This window comes from Sceloporus occidentalis, unplaced genomic scaffold (assembly GCF_023333645.1).
Source record: "Sceloporus occidentalis isolate IW3139 unplaced genomic scaffold, rSceOcc1.0.p SCAF_2, whole genome shotgun sequence".
Classification (NCBI taxonomy): domain Eukaryota; kingdom Metazoa; phylum Chordata; class Lepidosauria; order Squamata; family Phrynosomatidae; genus Sceloporus; species Sceloporus occidentalis.
Genome location: NW_028316982.1, coordinates 8,801,521 through 8,824,676, shown reverse-complemented (window position 1 = coordinate 8,824,676; position 23,156 = coordinate 8,801,521). Strand labels below are relative to the sequence as shown.

At 43.7% G+C, this 23,156-nt stretch overlaps 1 protein-coding gene across 6 annotated transcripts in view; it reads right to left on the bottom strand.

Annotated features, from left to right (window-relative positions):
* The window catches only part of FAM131A (family with sequence similarity 131 member A), an 81,737-nt gene extending 71,313 nt beyond the window's left edge, over window positions 1-10,424 (bottom strand). The window contains exons 1-2 of one of the 6 annotated variants that reach the window (XM_089508713.1): window positions 10,216-10,261; window positions 2,670-2,877 (exon numbers count right to left, since the gene is read on the bottom strand). Coding sequence is in view for 2 of the 6 variants with exons in the window: in XM_089508707.1 (XP_089364833.1) it covers window positions 10,119-10,220 (102 nt within the window). In the remaining 4 variants the exon portion in view is untranslated. Of the gene's footprint in view, window positions 1-2,669; window positions 2,878-10,118 lie in introns of all 6 variants that reach the window. The other 5 variants (XM_089508712.1, XM_089508714.1, XM_089508707.1 and 2 more) reach the window with 5 other exon arrangements.
* Window positions 10,425-23,156: the final 12,732 nt, after the last annotated feature.

The window sequence follows — 23,156 nt, the reverse complement described above, 5'->3', positions numbered from 1 at the left end:
TTCCTAACTTAGACAAAGATGTCTCTTTTGGGGGTTTGGCTTTAGCAACTCTCATAAGTTTCCACTTATTCTGAACCTCATGTTCTTAACACTATTCTTACATGTTTGGATTACTATAGTACACTGTTTCTCAGTATCTGGTCCTCCAGTTGCTTTGGCTCTTGACTCTTAGAATCTCTGACCTTTGGCTGGGGCTTCTGGGAGTTGCAAAGTACCAAAGTTTGAGAACTACTGCTGTAGTATATTCCTCATTGATTATTTATCCCTTCTTCCCTCTCCCTTACATGCCCCTCTCTAGAATCAGCCCTGAGCACCCATGAGGATGTTGTTGTGTGCCTATGTCATATCTGACTCATGGTAACCCTATCACAGGATTTTTCTTGGCTAGTTTCTTCAGAGTGGGTTTCCCATTGCCATCCCCCAAGGCTGAGAGAGTGTGACTTGCCCAAGGTCACCCAGTGGGGTTCCATGACCAAGCAGGGATCCGAATCCTGGTCTCCGCAGTCATAGTCCAACACTCAAACCACTACACCATGCATCTATACCATCTTATTGAAATCCATACTCTCTTTTACTTTGTCACAAGTATAGTCTGCAGCCGTGCCCTTCATTATTCCATTGACGGGATCTTTCATTGCTTTTTGAATACTCCCCCCCCCCCCCCCCAGGTTTCAGGACATTAACCATGATGTTCCATTCAGTGTTTTCTCTGAAGTTTTTTTAAATTGGCCTTCCAAAGTTTACTCCCAAGTAAGTTTCATCAGCAAATCTCCTTTCCAAATGTTAATTAGAATTTTCCTGTGGGCAAGTCCTGTCCCATTTTATTGCTTCCTTTGATCATGACTGGGCAATTAGATTAGTGATAAATAGCCTCTCCTGATAGCACCCATTCCTGGACCTGCAAAGAGGGAGGGAGGGAGGGAGGCTTCGTTTTAATGTTCATGCAAGGAAAACAGGCAATCTTCTCTCCCCTCCCTGCAACAGAAATGGGCTGCACATAACAGAGGCCATTCCATGGGTAAATAGGAGCCTGTCCTTTGCATCACTAACCTGCAATATTCAGGGAAGCGTTAACACTGGCAGGACCTGAGGAGTTGAAGCTTTTCATTAATGATACAGGAGACCAAACAGGCCACCGAAACCAACGTGTTCAGAGGAAGTTTGCCATTGCCATCCTCTGAGGCCCAGAGAGTGTTTTTGTGGCTGAACAGGGATTGGAACCCTAGTTTCCAGAGTCCTAGTCCAACACTCAAAGCACTACACCACCCAGACTGGGACTGGATTATATTTTGGCTGGCATGCTTTCCACCTATCCATCACCACAAGTCAGCTCTGGAGGAGAGACACTGGAGGACAAAAGAGGAAACATTTGATTCTATGATATGATCCCATTCATCAGGATAATCAGTACTAAGTAAAAGGGCATCTATACTATCAAAATGATACTGTCAATGCTCCATCCTACAGAATCCTGGGTTTTGTAATTTTATGAGGCACTAGCACTTTTGGGAAGAGAAGGCTAAAAACCTTGTAAAACTACAAAACCCAGGACTCCATAGAATGGAGCAGCAGGACAAAGTGCATAATTTGTACAGTGCAGATGCAGCCTTAGAAAACAAAGGCTGGCATTTTCAAGAAACAGAGGCCAGCCTAACAGGAAAACAACTTTAAACTCACAGTGATATAGAAGATTCTTACAGGCAATGAACAGATCAAACTCAAACACACATAGGTTTCATAGAATCATAGAATCATAGAATCGTAGAGTTGGAAGAGACCACTAGGGCCATCCAGTCCAACCCCATTCTGCCATGCAGGAAATCCAAATCAAAGCATCCCTGACAGATGGCCATCCAGCCTCTGTTTAAAGACCTCCAAGGAAGGAGACTCTATCACCTTCCGAGGAAGTGCATTCCACTGTCGAACAGCCCTTACTGTCAGGAAGTTCCTCCTAATGTTCAGGTGGAATCTCTTTTCCTGTAGCTTGCATCCATTGTTCCGGGTCCTGTTCTCTGGAGCAGCAGAAAACAAGCTTGCTCCCTCCTCAATATGACATCCTTTCAAATATTTAAACAGGGCTATCATATCACCTCTTAACCTTCTTTTCTCCAGGCTAAACATCCCCAGCTCCCTAAGTCGTTCCTCATAGGGCATGGTTTCCAGACCCTTCACCATTTTTGTCGCCCTCCTTTGGACACGCTCCAGTTTCTCAATGTCCTTTCTGAATTGTGGCGCCCAGATCTGGACACAAAATTCCAGGTGGGGCCTGACCAAAGCAGAATACAGTGGCACTATTACTTCTCTTGATCTAGACACTATACTTCTATTGATGCAGCCTAAAATAGCATTGGCCTTTTTAGCTGCCGCGTCACACTGTTCACTCATGTTCAACTTGTGGTCTACTTGGACTCCTAGATCCCTTTCACACGTAGTTTCCTTCAGCCAGGTGTCCCCCATCCTATATCTGTGCATTTTATTTTTCCGCCCTAAGTGCAATACCTTACATTTCTCTGTGTTGAATTTCATTTTGTTAGCTTTGGCCCAGCTTTCTAGTCTATTCAGGTCATTTTGAATCTTGATCCTGTCCTCTGGGGTATTAGCTATTCCCCCTAATTTGGTGTCATCTGCAAATTTGATATGATTCCAATATTTCTTTCTTCCCAACTCACTGTTAGGCAGCTCCAGAACCTGGGAAAGTTACTTTTAGGACTACAAGTCTCAGTAACGTCAAGCCAGCATGGTCATGGGATTCTGGGATTTGTTGTCCAAAATGATAATTTTTCTAAATTCTTGTATTATGATCAGATTGCCAGTGACCAAAAAGATGTTCACCATGAATTTCAGTGGCAGGTTGTCCTCTGGGACCAGGTGAGACTTCTAGAATCAGAAAAAGGGAGGGTTGGTTGAGGGCATGCTGCCTATGGCAACAAGATACGATATACTGGTATGGGGTTCGTCATAGCATTGTATATCCTAGATCCGGTCCCCAATATCTCCACCCAAAAAGGTAGCAAGTCCAAGAAGAGCATCTGCCCAAGAGTGTCAACAACTGCCACCATCCAGATCAGATCATTCTGGACTGGATATAGGAATGAATTTAGGATAAGCCATTGGTTTCATAAGCCACCAATCTCTATTCAAACAGCCCAAGCAGTTATCCTAAACTTCCCCCAATCTGAGCTTCTCTAGATTGTTGTACTACAAACCAGCACTTTGGGGATGGTGGGAGTGGTACTATAATATCATAAAATATCATGACCTCCAAAATTTCAGAGATAAAAACTGGGACACACGTGCCCATGAAACATGAGAGTGTGGTCAAGATGGCAGAAGTTATTAATGAGTTAGAAGAGACAAGTGAGGAAAGGCTGCAGCAGTTTGCTTTTGCCTGAACTTACTTGGAAGAACCTTTTCTCCTCTCCCTGTTACTGTAACAAACGAACTCAAGTTGCAGCAACTGGAAGTAAAATGACGATAAAGGAGGAAAGTAGGAGGAGACAGAAACTGGTACATTTTAAAAGCAACCCAAAAAGTGGGTTAATCAGGACTGTCCCTGCCAAATTGGGGCAGTTGGAGGGTATATCTGGAGAGCACCAGATTGGAGAAGGCTGAACTCTTGTACAAAGTGATATGGAATATTATGACAGGTTGAATGAAATTAGCTGGATTTTGCGCAAGGCTTTAAAACGGTAAGCAACATAAGAAAATTTACAGACACACACACACCTAGACACACACTATTTAAGAGAAATACAAACCCCGGCTCAAAGACCAACACACACATACACACAAACAATGCAAAGGAACTTCTTTCTTTCTCTCAGTTAGTCTCAAAGGTTCAACAGGATCCATCTGCATGCAGAGCATCAGTTAGTTTCAGGAACACTACCCAACAGGGAAGGAATAAAACTTCCTGGGCTTGATCACAGAGGGGAAGGGGGGATCGAATGAGTTTTGTTCCTTCTCTCTCAAATAAAACCCAAGCCAAAATATTAAAAAGAAACAAACAATTCCATTGGAAAATGTCAATAGCTGGTGGGTGTGAAATATGTGCAGCAGGTTCTTCCTCAACCCCACCCACCTTTCTAGTACACTTCCACATCTCAGCCATCTGCCTCATGACTCCTACAGTAAAAAGCTTTGAAAAATAACTTTTGGATTATAACTCCCAGAATCCCCCAGCCAGCAAGACTATATCATAGAATCGTAGAGTTGGAAGAGACCAGAAGGCCATCCAGTCCAACCCCCTGCCATGCCGGAATATACAATCCAATCACTCCCAACAGATGGCCATCCAGCCTCTGCTTAAAAACCTCCAGACTCCATGACACCTTGAGGCAACGTATTCTACTGTTAAACAGCTCTCAGCACCAGGGAGTTCTTCCTAATGTTTAGGTGCAATCTTTTCCTTCCTGTAGTTTGAATGTATTGCTCTGTGTCCCAGGCTGCATCTGCACTGCAAAGATAATCCAGTTTGACATCACTTGAGCTGCCATGGCTCAATGCTATGAAATTCTGGGAAATGTGAGCACCCAGCTGGATTTTAAAAAATGCCATGGTGGCAAGTGTATGTCCACTTAAAATGGGCTCGAGACTCAAGATAATATTGAACAGAACACATAGCGGAAGAACTCCAGACAAAAACATGGTGACACTCTGCCTCCATTAAGGACCTTGCCACTGACTCTTCCTGGCTGCCTACTTCAATGGTGGGTTTGAAGGGGTTAGTCTATGGAATGGGAAGGGTGTGTTAAGAGGGAAATGATTTGCAGGGGAGGTTTAAACCTCCCCTACCTACATTCAGTGAACGGGATCTGGATTGGTCCCATACATGCTTATCTATGGGAGAGCCAGTGTGGTGTAGTGGTTTGAGTGTTGGACTACGACTCTGGAGATCAGTGTTCAATTGCCTGCTTGAGCATAAAAACACACTGGGTGACCTTGGACAAGTCACACTCTCTCAGCTTCAGAGGATGACAATGGCATCCCCCCTCTGAAGAAACATGGCAAGAAAACCCTATGATAGATTTTCCTTATGGTCACCTTAAGTCAAAAATGACTTTGAGGCACACAACAACAACAACAGAAAGTAAGCTTCAGCTGCCTGGAACACATCTATTGTAACAAATAGTATTACCTGAAGATTGAAAGACCAGCTTTTATGGCAGTGGATGAGTGCATATTTAAAAAATGTGCTCCTTCACTGAAGGGACGACCACTGGCCATAGATCACTCCATGTTATTTCTGCCACTCTAGTATCTATTTTCTGTACATTAAAGAGTGAATATAAAGTTGGATTGATGCTGAAAATAATAATAATAATAATAATAATAATAATAATAATAATAATAATAGCTGCAGCCATGGAAGATCTACAAGAATTCATTCTAGACAATGAGAAACAAAACATTACTATATCTTGTTTCAAATATTGATCAAAATAGAGACTGCAGTCAAGAAATCAGAAGAATACTAGGAATTGGGAAGGGCAGCTACGAAAGAACTGAACAAGATCCTAAAGTGCAAAGATATAAAACTGAACCCTAAAGTGAGGATTGTCCAAGCTCCCCATCACAAGATATGGATGTGAGAGTTGGACAGTGGGGAGAAAAGTCAATAGGAAGAAAGTAAACTCATTTGAAATGTGGTGCCAGAGGAAAGTACTGGGAATACCATGGATGGCTAAGAAGACAAAGAAATTAGTCCTAGAACAGATCAATCCTGAACCCTCTCTGGAAGCAAAGCCAGCGCCTGGATTTCCACCAGAGGGAAGCCTCAGCCACCAAACAGCGAAGCTTCCCACCGGCGGAAAAAGAACCCACAAAAAGTGGGTTCTTTTTGCGTCGCGCTTGCAGCGCCCAAGTGCACAAATGGCATGCTCATGATGTCACAAGCACGACATGACATGCGGACACTATGCATCCATCATGTCGTAATAGCAGCACCCATGTAGACAGGGTGCCGCCATTTTGACACCGCCAGTACATATTAGGGTTAGGGAGAGTCTGCATGGTGCACGCTCCCTAACCCTAGTACCGCCGCTGTCTGTAACGGGCCAATGATGACTAAATTGAGGCTGTTGTACTTTGGCCCCATTGTGAGGAAAAATAAACCAATAGAAAAGGCAATGATGCTAAGAAAGGTGGAAAGCAGTAGAAAGCGAGGAAGAACACACAGCAGATGGTTAGACTCAGTTAGGGCATAGGCCTGAGCCTGTAGACCTTGAGCAGAGAGGCTGAGGAGCGAGGGGTCTAGGGGATCTCTCATTCACAGTGCCAAGTCCACTTGAGGGCAGCTAACAACAACAAAAAGGAGGAGACAGAAATACAGATGAAAAACATTAGGAATCTTTTCTCTTATGAGCATGGAAAGAGTCCTTTAGCCAGATCAAACTAAAGCCTCTTTAGCCCACAAGCTGGACATGAGGGCAACAGTCATGTTCACGCAGCAACTGTTAACCAGAGGTGCAGTGCCTACCTCTGATACTATTTGTTAACTGCCATTGAATCGACTTGAGTCATTTACATGCGGAACAGATCCTCTGATACTAGAGATGATGTATATTTCTCATGCTTAGTAGCCATTGGTAATCTTAGCCTCCATGGATTTATCTAATCCGCTATGAAAGCCATAAAAGAACATGGAGGGGGGCATCACTTCATTTTATAGAAGTGAATGCTACTGTTTAACTCTGTGCACTGTGAAGAAGGCCTTCTTTTTTGTCTGTCCTGGATCACCCACCACTTTGCTTTAACAAATGACCCCAGTGGGTTCTCTCATAATATGGGAGAAGCAAAATAAGCCAATGTGTTGGCGGAGAACATCCGGATCTAAGGAACTTGCTGTGATGTGTGGTATACTGAACAAACAACATGAAGGGGCTCAGTGGGAGAAAATACTATGGAGCAGGGAGCTTTCAAAGGGGGGGGGGCTTTTAGCTCAGAAATGCAAGGAGAATCTGCTGATAGGTGAACAGACAGAGATGTACTGCGGAGGGATGCAAGCCCCTGAGTAAAAGCAACAACAGCAGCACTGCATTAACTGGCACTGAGAGCCAGGCAGTACAAGCAAATGCTGCTTCCCAAGAACATGGGTCACAACAAATCAGTCTCTGCTCCCAGGTAGGGATCCAAACCATGCAGGCAACAAACCATCCTTTCCTCCCATGACCAGCATCCAATGCTTGTTATTCAGAAGGCAACATGCCTCTGGGTGCAGATCATATCTCTAGGTATATTGCAAAGGAATGGAGCTGTTGTCAATGACAAACATGTTATTAAAGGCAAATGGCGGGGTAATTGGGTAGAGAAAGAGGAAGGGAAGGAGGATCATTTCCTAAAGAAAGAGAAGTCTGATCCAAAGAGCTGATTTGACCACTTGTGATTCCAATCCACTCTGCTAATGAAAGTCCTTCATATACACATACAACCTGTTCCTGTATTAAGTTTTATCTCAGAAGCGCTTCTCCAGCTCTCTCCCAGCCAACTGTGAATATGTGTCTCAGCTTTGGGATTCTTTCTCCAGTCTGGCATTGATTGATATCAGTTTGATGCCAAATCAAGACCCCAGGCCCTGTTTGAAGCCTGACCTATGGTAGCCTTTTTCTCTGTTGCGTTGTTTAATTCTATCACAGTTGTCTGGAGAGTTTCATCAGTGTTTGCTCTTACGGATTTTGAATTCAATCTATCCGCTGCTCTGAGCATCCCAGGTGGATAAATAAGCAGGAGATAGAGCACTAAGATTCATACATGCGTCCGTATAAGGTCTTCCCAGCCTACCTAGGAAACTTTTTGTCAACCTCTCCTTGAAGTCAAGCACCCTAAAATGAACCATTTCTATTTGACCTGCATCCCAATGATTTCAGCAGAGGTTCATTCCAAATTTATGGCATTCCAGGCTCTCTGAGTTGAAATGACCAATGCTGGGCTCTCACAAACGGAGTGGAATCCAGAGAGAAAGTGCTGCCATGTAGATAGGAAGGCAGCAGAATCCTAGAGGTAACCCACAATAATAGAGCCAGGCTTTTTGCAGCAACTCAAAACACTAACAAGTGTGTTTGGAATCAGCTTTTGGAAACCACTATCCACACAGAAGCTTATGCCCAGTAAACGTAATAGTCTTTAAGGTTCCATGGGACTTTTTTACCCTTGCTTTGAGAGCAATAGACTAACATCCCTACCCCACCCAACACCCAGAAATCTGATATTATTACATAAGACTCATGTGTCATATGGGACCTGGATCATAGTCCTTTGTGTCACCTCCTTTGTGGGGGCTGGGAGTGGGAGTGGGGAACCCCTGACCAACAGATCCAGTCCTGGACTCCACAGTTCAAAAAGGATATTGACAAACTGCAGCATGTCCAGAGGAGGGTGACCAAAATGGTGGTCTGGAAACCATGCCTTTTCAGGAAAGATTAAGGGAGCTGGGGATGTTTAACCTAGAGAAGAAAAGGTTAAGAGAGGATATGATAGCCCTGTTTAAATATTTCAAGGGGTGTCATAATGAAGATGGAGTAGTTTGCTGCTGCTCCAGAACAAGGACATGGAGCAATGGGTTCAAGCTACAGGAAAAGAGATTCCAACTAAACATTAGGAAGAACTTCCTGATGGCAAGAGCTGTTTGAGAATGGAAAGTGCTGCTGCTTCAGGGAGCCTTCTTCTTTGGAGGTTTTTAAACAGAGGCTGGATGGCCATCTGTCGGGGGTGCTTTGTTTCTGTCTTTCTGCATGGCAGAATGGCGTTGGACTGGATGACCCTTGGGGTCTCTTCCAACTCTATTATTCTACCTCACAAAACTTGATCTGCCTCCCACCAAAAAGAGCCTCCCACCCTGGCTCTTGCTTCCCACTGTCCTCCCAACTGGGCAAGACTGGCCACCCCTTTAGGCAAGGAGGAACCCCAAAAGAGATTCCACCTCAACATTAGGAAGAACTGTTTGATAAGGTGCTCCCTCAGAGAAAGGTGGAGTCTCCTTCTTTGGAGGTCTTTAAATAGAAGCTCGATGACCATCTGTTGGGGGTGTTTTGATTGTTAGTTCCTGCATGGCAGAAGGGGGTTGGACTGGATGGCCCTTGGGCTCTCTTCCAACTCTATGATTCTATAATCCAGAAGCTTGATCTCCCTCCCACCAAAAAAAGAGCCATGCACCCTGGCTCTTGCTTCCCACTGCCAGCCCAGTTGGGCAGGAGTGGCCATCCCTTTGGGCAAGGAGGAGCCTTGTAGCCAAGCTTGCTTGCTCTTTGGGTGCAGGAGAAGGGATGCTGGAAGCTGGGCGTGGCGGACTTTCCTCCTCTTCCTTCCCTACTCCTGGGCTCCTGGAATAAGGCGGAGGGGGGCTCTTGGCGAGGAGGCTGAAGGTCTGCTAAGGAGAGCTGCGGTGCCTTGGCAACAAGAGGAAGGCTGCCCTCGCATGCTAATGGCGCGGGGCTCCGGCCGGGGATGGCGGCGCCGAGGGCAGGGGAAAGGAGACCCAGGCGGAGGAGGCGGTGGCAGAACCAAGCCAGGCAGCCAAGGGAGGCAGGGAAGAGGGAGGATGCGGCCAGGCTCCGGGGCTAGAAAAACAACCAGGCTCCGGCGGCGAGGAAGGCTGCAAGCCCTCCCAAGGGAAGCCCAGCCGAGCAAACAGCCTCGGCTGTGATTTCCACCCGCCCAGCAAAGAAGCACGCTGAGCTCCATCTCTGCACAAAGAGACACACACAGAGGCTTGCACGCCTCCCTGCCCTTCCTTCCTTCCTTCCCTTCCCTTCCTCCCTCCCTGTCTTACCCTTCCTTCCTTCCTTCCTTCCTTCCTTCCTTCCTTCCCTTCCTCCCTCCCTCCCTCCCTCCCTCATTCCTTCCTTGCTTCCCTCATTCCTTCCCCCATCCCCACAAACACCCTGGAAAGGAAAAGCAATGTGCCCCCCCCCGCGAGCAAGAATGCTCCCAAGCCCCTGCCTCTGCTCCGTGTTCTTGTCCGATTTCTCCAAGGAAAGACTCCCCCCCCCCCATGAGAGGCTCTCCAAATAAGTCAGAGATTGCTCCAAGGCAGGCAGCCCCTACCAGGACCTTTTTCTTCCCCCTCCGCCCCCTTTCTCCCCTCCCTCCCCCCGCTCCACCGCAAGGCAGGCAAATCTTACCGATGGTGGTTTTGGAGCCAATACAGCCCATAATCGACGGGGGCAATTTAAGATGGCAATAACCCTTTGCTCCAGACCGGACACATTGCCACAATACCTCATGGGTTGGGAGCTGGGCCAGTCGTGGGGCCAGAGGAGAGGCTTCTTCTTCCCGGCTCTGCACTGGAGACCTTCCGAGAGGCGGAGGGGAAGGGCTGGGGGATCCACAGACACACACTCCCACGGACACACACTCACGCCCAGCCTCTCTCCCGATCCTCTTCTTCTGCTCTGCCGCTGCTGCTGCTCTTCGCTCTCTGGCCCCTGGAGCAGCGCTGGCGTCTCAGGGACACTGGGGCTGGACCGCTCGCACGTTCCCTACGTCACGCCTGCTGGCAGAGCAGCCACAGAAGACAGACACAGAGACCCAGGCACAGGCAGAGCGCGCAGCCTTCAGCACCAGAGACAAGGCGCAGGCTGCAGCGCTCACGATTCAGCACCTTGGACAGCGCTCTGGCTCAAGCGCCAAAACGGGCTGGCTTCAGCACCATGGACAGCACTTGGGCTTCGGGGACATGGTGCTCTGGCTTCAGTGATATAGACAGAGCTCCGGCTTCAATTACATGGACAGGACTCTAGCTCCAGTGCTAGCTTCAACACCATAGATAGTGCTCTGGCTTCTGGCTTCAGCACCATAGTGTTCTAGCTCCATAGACAGTGCTCTGGCTTCTGGCTTCAGTACCATAGACAGTGCTCTGGCTTCAGCACTCTGGCTTCAGCATTATAGCGCACTAGCTCCATAGTAGACAGTGCTTTGGCTCCAGCGCTCTGGCTAGAGCGTCTTAGCACACTAGCTCCATAAACAGCACTCTGGTTTCAGCACTCTGGCTTCAGCGCTGGTTTCAGCATCATAGACAGTGTGCTGGTTCCACAGATAGTGTTTAACACTCTGGCTTCAGCACCAGTCCTCTGAATTCAGCATTCTGGCTTCAACATCATAGCTCACCAGCTCCATAGACAGTGCTCTGGCTTCAATGTTCTGGCTTCAGCAACATAGACAGCACTCTGATTTCAGCACTCTGGCTTCCGCAACTATAGCGCGCTAGCTCCATAGACAGTGCTCTGGCTTCAGCAACATAGCGCACTAGCTCCATAGACAGTGCTCTGGCTTCAATGCTCTGGCTTCAGCAACATAGACAAAAGGAGAAGAAAATGGCAGTTGGGAGGCCGGGGGGGGGGGGGGTTCAAGTCCAGCAGTTACTGCCAGTTCTCTTCCTCCAATGCCAGGATGATAGCAGATTAAGATGGAGAGAATGACTTGAATTAAGTCAGAAATGACTTGAAGGCACACAACACACACATACACACACATTGTTTCCTTTCACCTTATTTGTTCAACTTTTATGTAGAAAACATCATACAAAGAGCAGGTTTTGACACAGAAGAAGGGGGAGTGAAGATAGAAGAAAGACCTATCAACAATCTGATATGCATATGAGACCATACTACTAGCAGAAAGTATCACAGACTTGGAAAAACTACTACAGGAGATCAAAAAAGTAAGTGCAAAGACAGGCTTATGTAAAGATAACAAAAATAATGATCACAGAAGTTCTACACAAATTCAACCTAGACAATGAGGAAACTAAAATAGTAAAAGACCTTCTATACCTTGGATAAAACATTGATCAGAATGGTGACTGCAGCCAAGAACTAAGAAGACTAGGAATGGAAAGGGCAGATGTGAAAGAACTAGAAAGGTTATTGAAGAGTAAAGGTATACAATTGAGCATTAAATTTAAAATCATTCAAGTCGTCACCATGTATATATTTTAAAAGGGACTTTCAGGAGTAGCAATCCACCTTCTTTTTAGCTAGAAAAGGGGGAGTCTAAAGCCCACAATCCTTGTGTCAAAAGTTCCCCAAAACTAGCAAAGATCCTGCATTGGGACTATATAGAATGAATGGCTGCATGCAAAGTTACAGAGAATAACTGTGCTACGCAACTCTTGTGTTGAATGCCCACATACCAAATATATAACTGGATGCAAAACTGAATGTTTATTTGGATCCCAGTATAATGCACAGTGTGCGCTCATATACAACACACATCCATGTATAATATATGTATACACACCTCGATAAACAATGCACATGTGTCCACTATGGCCTGTGTGTGCAACTCCACTTCTGCAAACTTGAACTAAATGACAGCATTCTGTCTCAGACAGAATTGCCCAACTGCTCCTATGCAGAAATGCATACATATCTAATACACTCACAGGATTCTAGCCATAGTGTTTGATAACGCGTATCTTCCCAGGACCCCACTTTGCCCATCCTTGACCTACAGTATCATGCCAACTTCTACAAAATCACAGAGAGAAATGAGAGGAATGAGTGAGTGCCCAAGATGATCAACAGTCTGGAAATCCAACCTTATGAGAAACAACTGAGGTTGCTGGAGAAGAGAAGACTGAGAGGTGACATGATAGCTATCTTTAAATATATGAAGAGATGTCATGTAGAAGATGAAGCCAGCTTGTTTTATGCTGCTTCAGAAAATAGAACACAAACCAATGGATCCAAATTTCAAGACAAGAGATTCCACCTAAACATTAGGAAAACTTGACTCAAAAAGGTCTTCAAGAATGGAACAGACTGCCTCAGAGGGTGGTAGACTCTCCTTCTTTTTAAAACGGAGTTTTTAAAACGGAAATTGGATGGGCACCTTTCAGGAGTGCTTTATTCGTGTGTTCCTGCATGGCAAGGGGTTGGACTAGATCATTCTTTTGATCCCTTCCATTCAGAGTCTATGATGCTATCATTGCCATTTAAAAAAAAAGAAATTAATGGCAAGGAAATTAATTTTAAATAAAATTGACAAAAAGCAGAATTTTAGAATAAGTAGGAACCTTGGGTTTTAAATGAGGTTGTGCTATATAGTATTCTTTGACTAAATGGCATCTTTTGACAAGGTCATCATCCTGTACCAGGCGCAGTTACCTTTTCTGGACAATTTCCTTGCAATGCTATTTTGTGTCCCTTCTGTGTCTTGTAGGTCCTGCTTCCTGGCTGAATTCCAGGGTAGTCCAGGACTGTCTGACTGAATCCCATAAGCAAAATGACTTATTGCCACAGGGCTGCAGAAACTGCATTGTCTTTAGGGTTTTGTGGGTTTTTCAGGCTATGTGGCCAAGCAGAGCTTATTCCTGACGTTTCACCTGCATCTGTGGCTGGCATCCTCAGAGAATGAAGATGCCAGTCTCTGAAGATGCCAGCCACAGATGCAGGTGAAATGTCAGAAATAAACTCTTTTAGAACATGGCCACATAGCCCAAAAACCCCACAAAAAAACTAAGAATGCCAGCCATGAAAGCCTTCGACTTCACACTGCAGTGTGTGTGTGTGTGTGTGTGTGTGTGTGTTGTGTGCCTTCAAATCATTGCCAACTTATGGCCACCCTAAGGTGAACCCTAAGGTTTTCCTGGCAAGATTTGCTCAGAGGAGATTTGCCATTGCCTTCCCCGAAGGATGAGAGCATGTGACCTGCGCAGTGGGTTTCATGGCTGAGCTGGGAATCGAACCCTGGTCTCCAGAGTCATAGTCCAACATCGAAACCATGATGCCACACTGGCTCCTTTAGTGATGCTTAATTGCATTTTCTACCCCTTGCTCTTCTGCTCTCTCTTCAAGCTTTTAACAACAGGGCACAGAGTGGCATGCGGTAATTATGGCCTTAAACACCAATTAGCTCTGTATGGAATTATGGCCTTCCTGTTTATTTTCAGGGCAGTTTCATTTGCTCTTGCACTTAGTTGTGCTTAATAAATACATTTTATCAAGGTAATGCTGGTTTTGCCAGGAAATGCAATATGCTTTAGCATTTTTCTTCTAGTGCCTGTATTCCTCCTGGTTGTTAGAGAGCTAGAACAGAGAAAGAAGAAAAACAACTCTAAGATGTTTTCCTCATATATCTAGATAATTTCCCAAGTTACTATCAACCCAGGGGTTACTTAATCCAGTTGCAGCTTATGCTCAATTTCTTTCTTGCAACACTAACAATAACGACAACACCCAAATTCTTTGAAAACTATATTTGGGGAATAAATAAAAGTAAGCAAATTAACATACAGGCATGTTTTGCTGTTGTTATGTGCCTTCAAGTCAGGCCAGGCTTATGGTGGCCTTGTTATGGGTTTTCTTGGCAAGGTTGGTTCAGAAGAGGTTTGCCATTGCCTTCCTCTGAGGCTGAGAGTGTATGACTTGACCAAAGTCACCCAGTGAGCAGTGATTTGAACCCCTGTCTCCCAAAGTCCTAGTCCAAAACTCAAACCACTACACCACACTTGCTCTTCAGACACATATACCTTATTTTACTAACTGGTTGTGAGCAAAGCAAAAACAATGAAACAAACAACTGTGGAAAGAATCCAGATTTTTCTTCCAGTACAGGCTTTGACAGCTATAATGTATTTTATGCTTGGGAGTTGGCCCAATAAAGGTATCAGAACTTGTGAAAACTCCTTGGTCAGAGTACAGTTCTCAGAATTGCACCCATGGGATTCTAGGAGTTGTAGTCCAAAAACGTTTTCTTTCCTCCCAGAAAACTCTGACTATCATTGCTGGGAGTGTGGCTTAATGCCAGGCCTCTTGTGTACTAGTCAGGAAGATGTGAGCTATATCAGGGCAAGGCAAGGACTTGGAAAGCTCAGCACTTGTCCTCCCTGGATTTCTCTACTGAGCTGTGCATGCGTCCAAAAGCAAACCTTGTGAGGGTGGGGAGTCATTTTACCCAATTCTCAGAGTGACCGGTCTGGCCACCTCAGCCAGAACTGGTAAGGAAAAGCTCTCTCTCTCTCTCTCTCTCTCTCTCACACACACTCACACACACACACACAGCAGTCCTCACAAGGCATCAATTGTTAGGCTGTTCAATATCTCTTCCAGAGTACAGTGTCCCTGCTGTTCTTTGTGGGTCATAAATTCCCAATAGCTTAGCAGGTGATCAATAGGAGGTTATTGAGCCTTTTCATGCCTACGGCAGAGCCAGCCCTATGCATGTGGAAAGTACAAGTTTGCCAGCGAACCTAGCTTTAGGAAAGAATCTTTTAGCCTCAAACTTTGTGTGTGAACAGAAGGCCTCCTTCACTCCCTGTGTCACCCTCACACCCTGCTTTCCATGGATTCCTCTTCAGGACTGGTAAATATCACCCTCTCTACAACCCTAGGCCTCGACTATCCAGTTTTCATACCTCTATTTCAGTTAGCCTTGTCTTGGACTGAATTGTTACTGTGTGTTTGTGTGCTCCCTTGTCTATTTCTAAATAAACCTTTTTTTTAAATTTCAATAACTTGGAGTCTTCCCACAGTTAGAACTGCTATACACAGATGAAAACAACCCTCAAGGTTACCCAGCCTCTTGCAGGCCTTTTGCTGAGCTAATAAATTCCCCCAAATTTCACTGTTGATGGGGACCCCAGGTCCCCCACTTCTTTCAATAACAGTAGCCACATGTATTCACAGTAGAAGAATAAAAGGAGACTAAGAGGCTGAATAGACCGGCATTATACACCAGCCTCAGGGCAGAGTGACATCCGCATGATGCATGCCTCGATGCTGCCCTGATGCCACCGTCACGCCATGCATCCAACTGACTGGAGGGTGGCATCATGGCACTCCTTTGGTGCTACATCCAGATGATGCAGCACCAAAAGGGGCACCGGAAAGTGCTGCCAAAGTGGCAAGAATACCTTTTCCCCGGCACAAAAAGGAGCACCATTTGCCATGGCCCCAATCCGGCAAGAAAAGGGGCAGCATGGAGCCACCCTTTAGGGGTCATCTATTGAACCCCAAAGTCCCATGTGCCGTGTAATGGTCCCAAAAAATTCTTTAAAATCCCCATGAGTTTTGGCCTTGTCACCAATTGGCCTTCTTCAGGGGCTATTATAAAACAAATAAAAGTGTATTTATTAAAGTTGTGGTATCGGGACAAGACATAAATAATGTCTAAAAACATAATTTCTTAAAAATAAAACAACATCTATTATCCATATTATTGGATAGCTCCAGAAATGTCTGGTAATAGGTATGTATACAATAATATGGATAATAGATACTGTTTTATTTTTAAGAAATTAAGTTTTTAGAGGTGATTTATGTCTTGTCCCAATTTTGGACAGCTACACAGAAGCAACAGTAGCCACCAACTTGGAGATGGCTTTGGAAGAGGATTCTAGAAATGCACAGAGAGGATGCTATTTACAAACCTCATTCATTGGAAGTTTTTAAACAGAGTTTGGATAGCCATCTCTCAGAAGCATTTTAGTTGTGCATTCCTGCATGGCAGGGTTGAACTGGGTGGCTCTTGGAGTCCCTTGCAACTCTAGGATTCTCTTTCTTCATCTGTTTCATCCATGCAGTTAACTTTCTCTGGGGAGAGAAGGAGGGAGGGGAGGATGGAAAAAATAAACCTTAGCCATGAGTGCCAAGTTCAAATCCTCTCTTAGCCATTAGGGATTCCCATAATGTCATGGGCAAGTCCAGCACTGGCCTGTCTCATAAGGCTGTTGGAACAATGAGTCAGATGACGACTGTAAGGTAAACATCACATTGAACTGTCTTTCTAAATAAGAGCAAGGGTGCTTGACATAGGCATTGTTTTTATCTTGAGAGAAAGAAAGGGAACATGTTTCATAAGAAAATAATGTTCTCCAGCGATATGCGCCACTCATTTTTTAGCCTTTCTTATGCAATTGATGGAACACTGGACTTGGACTAAGAATAGCACAGGCCTTGAAGAAAATATTTTTGAACTACAGCTCCCAGAATGTCACAGTTAGCATGGCCATTGGCATTCTGGGAGCTGTAGTCCAAAACAAACTTTCTCAAACTCTAGCTAGCATCTTGTTAGGCAGTTTCAATGATGCAAGCTACACATATGACCTCATAATGGTTTTGCATTCACATTTATGATTGTAACACCATTGCTATGAGTACAAATGACCATAAAACCTTCCCTAGAAGCCAAACAGCTATACTAAACAAAGAGGTTTTTGAACGGGGCACTGAAAAATGGATTTTAGAGGGTCAGATTGAGAGATGGAAGGTAGTTACAACACTGTGGCCATGTATCCCATGCAGGATCTCATCCTCTGTGCTGTTCCTAGCCCAAGCCCAGGTCCTCTGTCTTTGTTCACCATAGTTAAAACTGGACTTGCCACTTCATTCCCATACACAAAGGATTTTGATTTTCAATTAACATTCTCACACGCTAATGGCATATATAGGTCTGTCCCTGGCTTTCCACTCCACCAAATGCATCTGAGGAAGTAGACTTTAGTCTATGAAAGCAAATGCTGCCAACTTCTGACCTTCATTTAGTTTCAAAGCTGCTACAAGATCTCTCTACATACTGATTCTACAGACTAACATGGCAATATCATTGAATTCTTCTACTATAATGGCAATAGTTTAACATAAACAACTAGCAAAATTAGAATTATACCTTTAAATTAAAATATCATATGAACAGCCAAAATGTGTTTACGCATACATAGTTTAATGTGGTTAAAGTGAAATGTTGGTAAGATGTGATGTTTTTAAAGAAATTTGTAAAAGAATCATCATTTTAATTTTTTTTTTTAAAAAAAAAATTAATTTTAGAAAGACGCGAAGGCCTCTCCTTTCTCCTCCCGCGGAGTCTCCTCCCATTCACACCATCTCTTCTGCTGAACTCCAGCATTTTAAAGGGATGCAGATAAACCCAACAGCACATTTCTTCCAAAGAGCAAATGTTTGGGGAGCAGTGGTGTCACCCCACTTAAGGTATCCCTGGTGTGGCCGGCACACCCACATCCCCCTAATGATGCCCCTGCCATGGAGTCTCTATGACATGGTTAATGTACCTTGGAAAAAAAATTAATCCACAGACATGACTGATCCTTTTTAAAGAGGTGGGAACAAAGCTCATAAGTTAATTATGCATTGTGTGAACTTTTGGTTTCTCTTCATAATGTGTTCCCACCACTGTTTCCCTGCCACCGAGTGCCGCCAGCTCCAGGCCTTGTCTGGGCACTTAGAACACAGGGTGATGCATCTATGACAAAATGTCACATGACAAAAGGCAATGACAAATGTGCCAAGTCAAAGAAAGGTCCAGGAGGGGATGCCAACCGACAGCAGTAATGAAGCCGCTGAAGGACAGAGCCAAGCAGGGCATGCTCCAGTCTCCCTCCCTCCCTCCTGTCTCCTTTCTCTCTCACACACACAGCAGGACAGTGTGACCTAGGAAAACTGGCTTTTTGATCAAATTAAGTATACTTATACAAAGCCAGCATGGCATAGTGGTTTGAATGTTGGACTATAACTCTGAGGTCCAGGGTTCGATTCCCAGCTCAGCCATAAAACCCACTGGGTGACCCTGGGCAAGCCACATGCTCTCAGCCTCAGAGGAAGGCAATGGCAAACCTCCTCTGAAGAAATCTTGCTGAGAAAATCCCATGATAGGTTTGCCTTAGGGTTTCCACAAGTCAGAAATGACTTGAAGGCACACGACAATAAATACCTCAGTTAATCAAGTCCATGTGTTCTTGGGCACTACTTCTTCAACAGAACATTTGGTAGGTAACATGGAAAGAATAGGGATAGGTAGTGTACAGCAACAGCAACAACTAAAGAGCTGCTGGTCATATTTCTGCAAACTTTGTATTCAAAACTAATAATATGCATATGAGAAAGGAGACAACCTGACTGAGTAAGCCTTGCATGTGTGTATGTATGTGTGCCTTCAAGTTGATTGTTGATTTATGGAAACTCCATACATTTCATAGGGTTTTCTTAGGCAAGGAATATTCAGAAGTGGTTTGCCAATTCCTACCTCTGAAATATAGCCTACAGCACCTCAGATTCATTGTGTGTCTCCCATCCAAGTACTAACCAGGTTTTATATTGCTTAGCTTCCAAGATGAGGGAGGATCCAGTCTCTTAAGGGTATTTAGACCTAAGTCTTGCATAGGTAAAGCCCGTGTGATTTAGCAGTTTGAGTCCTGGGCAAGGACACTGGAAGACCAGGGTTCGAATCTCAGCTTTGCAAGAAATCTGCAAGGGGGAAGTCACAAGGAATGAGTAGAGGTATTTCCATAACTGTTCCTAGCATCTGTTGTTTGATGTGGTTGTTTTACTCTGTTTAATAGAGGAGCTGGCCTTGGCTACAAAGAAAATGCTGCGACATGGAAGTACTGCTTTGGCTTTGCTGGATCAGAGAAGGGCCCATCCAGTCTGGCATTCAGCTTCTTGGGTGCTTCTGGAATCTCAGGCATCCCCTGTTTCCCACCTCAAGCATCTGGTATTCAGGGGTGGACTTTCCTCTGAACATGAAGACAAACCGGATATCTAAGGCAGGGCTATCATATTGGAAAAGAGGGAGAGCTGCTGCCATTCCCTGGCTGAAATCTTATTGGGACCATTTATTGGGACCACTTGTCTAACTATTTAGATGAAATTACTAACAAACCTGATCCTCTAGGGTGCTTATTGATGGGGGACTACAATGCTAGAATTGGCCCCTCAAATGACTATCTTTGTGATCAGTGTATGCTTGATGTAAATATGCCACCCTTTCCATTAAACCTCCCTCGAGCTAGTATGGATCCAGTTATAAACAAAAATGGGTTATTTTTGGCAAACTTTTGTATTACCCACAATTTACTTATACTAAATGGTTCGGATTATTTCCCAAACACCAACGGTTTCACTTTTATATCATCAGTAGGGAGAAGCTCTATCGACTATGTAATATCTAGTCCAGATTTGATGAACTTGGTTGCAGCTTTTGAGGTTTGCCATAGAGTAGAAAGTGACCATATGCCACTTTTTGTTTCTATGGTAATACCCAAATTAGCTATCGCACCCTCCATAAATTTTGAAACGATTGCTAGATATGAAAGATTAAAACGAATCCATTGGAACTTTCGAACAAAGGAGGCAATTAGGGAAATTTATAAGGATGACTGTGTCCTAATGGAAATAAATGATCTAGCAAATAGTATTACGATAGACGTGGCCTTGGTAAATTATAAGAATATAATATCTATTTCGAGTAATAAAACATCTACTTATATAAATCCACCTAGAGGGAAGAGCTCCTGGTTTGATAAGAATTGCCTTATACGGAAAAGGAATCTTAGGCCTGTTACAGACTGCCAAAATAAAGCTGCTTCGGGTCTCTTTGGAGTTATGCTATTTAAATGATGCATGGGTCCTAAGAGTCCAGAGGTCGCGCCAAAGCCACACTCCATTCCTGAGCACTGGAGTGCAGCTTTGGTGCAGCTTCCGGATTCTTAGGACCCATGCATCATTTAAACAGCATACCTCCAAAGAGACCCGAAGCAGCTTTATTTTGGCAGTCTGTAACAGGCCTGAGACAAGCATTCCAACTTGCTCTGGACAATCCGGAGGAAAATCTCAGATCCTATTCAAAGGCCCGGGTAGAATATTTTAAGTACATCGAAGTTAAAAAGAAAGTTTTTTACCAACAAAACTGGGCCGATCTAGATAGAGATCTGAAATCAAATGACATTAAAACATTCTGGTTAGCAGTAAGGAGGCATTTAAATAACAACATAAATTTATTTAGTCCCTGCATTCCGCCCCAAACTTGGGTAACATATTTTACAAATAAGATGCAAACCCAAATAACTGGTAACATTATTGTAATTACGAACCCCTCTACTATTTGGAGCCCTGTTTCGCCAGATGAAGTGTATCAATTAATTCTCAAACTAAAACCTGCTAAATCTCCGGTTGAAGTACTGAAACACTGTCCAGAAATATGGACCAAAGCTTTGGCCAATTTATTTACTCTGGTAAATAATACGGGCGAGATTCCAACAAGTTGGAAAGATTCAATTATAATCCCTATATTTAAAAAAGGTGATAAAAAAGATCCAGCTAACTATCGCCCGATAAGTCTGCTTTCTATTGTGGGTAAACTTTACGACAGTTATTTGGCAACGAAATTGCAAAGCTGGATGACCACTCAAGCCCTTCTTGGGCCTGAACAAGCGGGCTTTAGAGGCCATATGTCTACTACAGATCATATCACAGTCATTTCATTCCTTATCAACAAATATATTTCCCGACCTAAAGGGAAATTATATGCTGCTTTTATTGATTTAAAAGCGGCTTTTGATCTTATTCATCGACCTACACTTTGGAGCAAATTGGATAGGTTAAACATAGATTCAAGACTCTTGTTCTTGTTGAGCCAAATTCATACTAACAATTTCTGTAGAGTGAAATTTACTGAAAGAGGACATCTAACTGACCCAATCTATTCAGGAATATGTGTAAGACAAGGCTGTGTTCTAGCCCCACATTTATTTAATTTATTTGTGGCAGATCTTCCAACTTTCATGTCAACGGTCGACACCCATCCTCCTATGCTAGGAAATCGCCCACTTTCTGTGTTGCAATATGCCGATGACACTGTATTACTTTTGTTGACTCAAGTGGGCTTATCGAGAGCCCTGAATAGATTTAGTGAGCATTGTGTTGAGTTCCACCTACAGATAAATGTTACTAAATCAAAGGTTTTGGTATTTTCAAAAGGATTCACTCCAAAGAAATGGAAGGTGAATAATCAAAGTATAGAGCAGGTAAAAATGTATACATATTTGGGAGTTCTTTTCCATTATAATGGTCTTTGGGCAAAGCAGAGAGAAAGGGTTGTTCAATCTGGAAAAAGATCTCTGGCGACTTTACAATCCTTTTATTATAAGAAGGGAAATCAAGATTTCCTTGCAGCTATGAAAATTTATAAAACCAAAATAAGACCACAAATACTATATAGTATATCTGTTTGGGTAACAACTTTTAACAAGGAGGTTGAAAGTTTACAAACACAACTCTGCAGGAAATTGTTATCTATCCCACCATGTGTTCATCACCTAACATTATATGCTGAGCTTGGCCTGGATACACTCGAGACCACAGCTTGGTTGATGGCGTACAAATTTTGGCTTAAAATCCATTATAGACCAAATAGATCTAGTCTAATTTGGTTTCTTTTATCTGATAATTATTATACTAACTGGTCAAAAATCTATGAAGATAAATTAAAATTAAAAGGCCTAAGTCTGGACTCTCTACTCCTCCTAACTGAGGAGGAGTGTCTTAAGACAATTAAGGATTGTTTATTGAGTTGGGACTACAGGATGACTTATTCCATTCCTCCCAGAGTGTGCTCCCCTTCTGTATTTGGCATTCCCCCCCATTGTGGCGAGACGCCAAAGTACTTTCATTCATTGTCCCTTCAGGCTTCGAGGAAAGCTTTCCTCTTCGCAAGGCTGAATATTCACCCTTCCTGTGTCACCAGGGGTAGATATTTGAGGATCCCTTTTGCAAATCGAATATGTATATGTGAACTATATCCAGATACTCTCCAACATATTATATTTCTTTGCCCGCTGTATCAAAAACCGAGAGTGAAATTGTTAAAGAAACTATTGGAAATGAATTACTGCTTAACGGATATAACTCTAGTACATTTATTGGAGGATTGTAATGTACAGATTACACGATTGATGGCCAATTTTCTAATGGAGGCAACAAAAATCTGGCACAAATTAATTAATGGTTAGAGTTTAGTGTTAGATGATTTTAAGGACGATAAAATTTTTATAAATTTTTAAATTTTTAAAGTATTCATGTAAACTATTTTAGTTTAATTTGTATTGTATTGTTTGTTGTATATTGTCTATTGAGATGCCTAATAAAGGTTGATGGGATTTATTGGCGTCTTAAGCAAATGTAAATTTCCCAGCAGAAAGGTTTTCATGTTTTTTCTTGATACAGAATACTTGCATTCAGTCGAATGTTTCAGAAACAGACCTGTGCCTGTGACACATTTTCATGGAGGTGCATCATGCAGGTAGATGCATTTCCACATTGGAATGCACGCCCAGAGTGTTTCATATTTGTGAATTCGAAGGCTTTCGATGTGAAATATGAAATGTGTTTCATATTTGGTTGTGCAATGCTGAAATTCACTAACGGCAC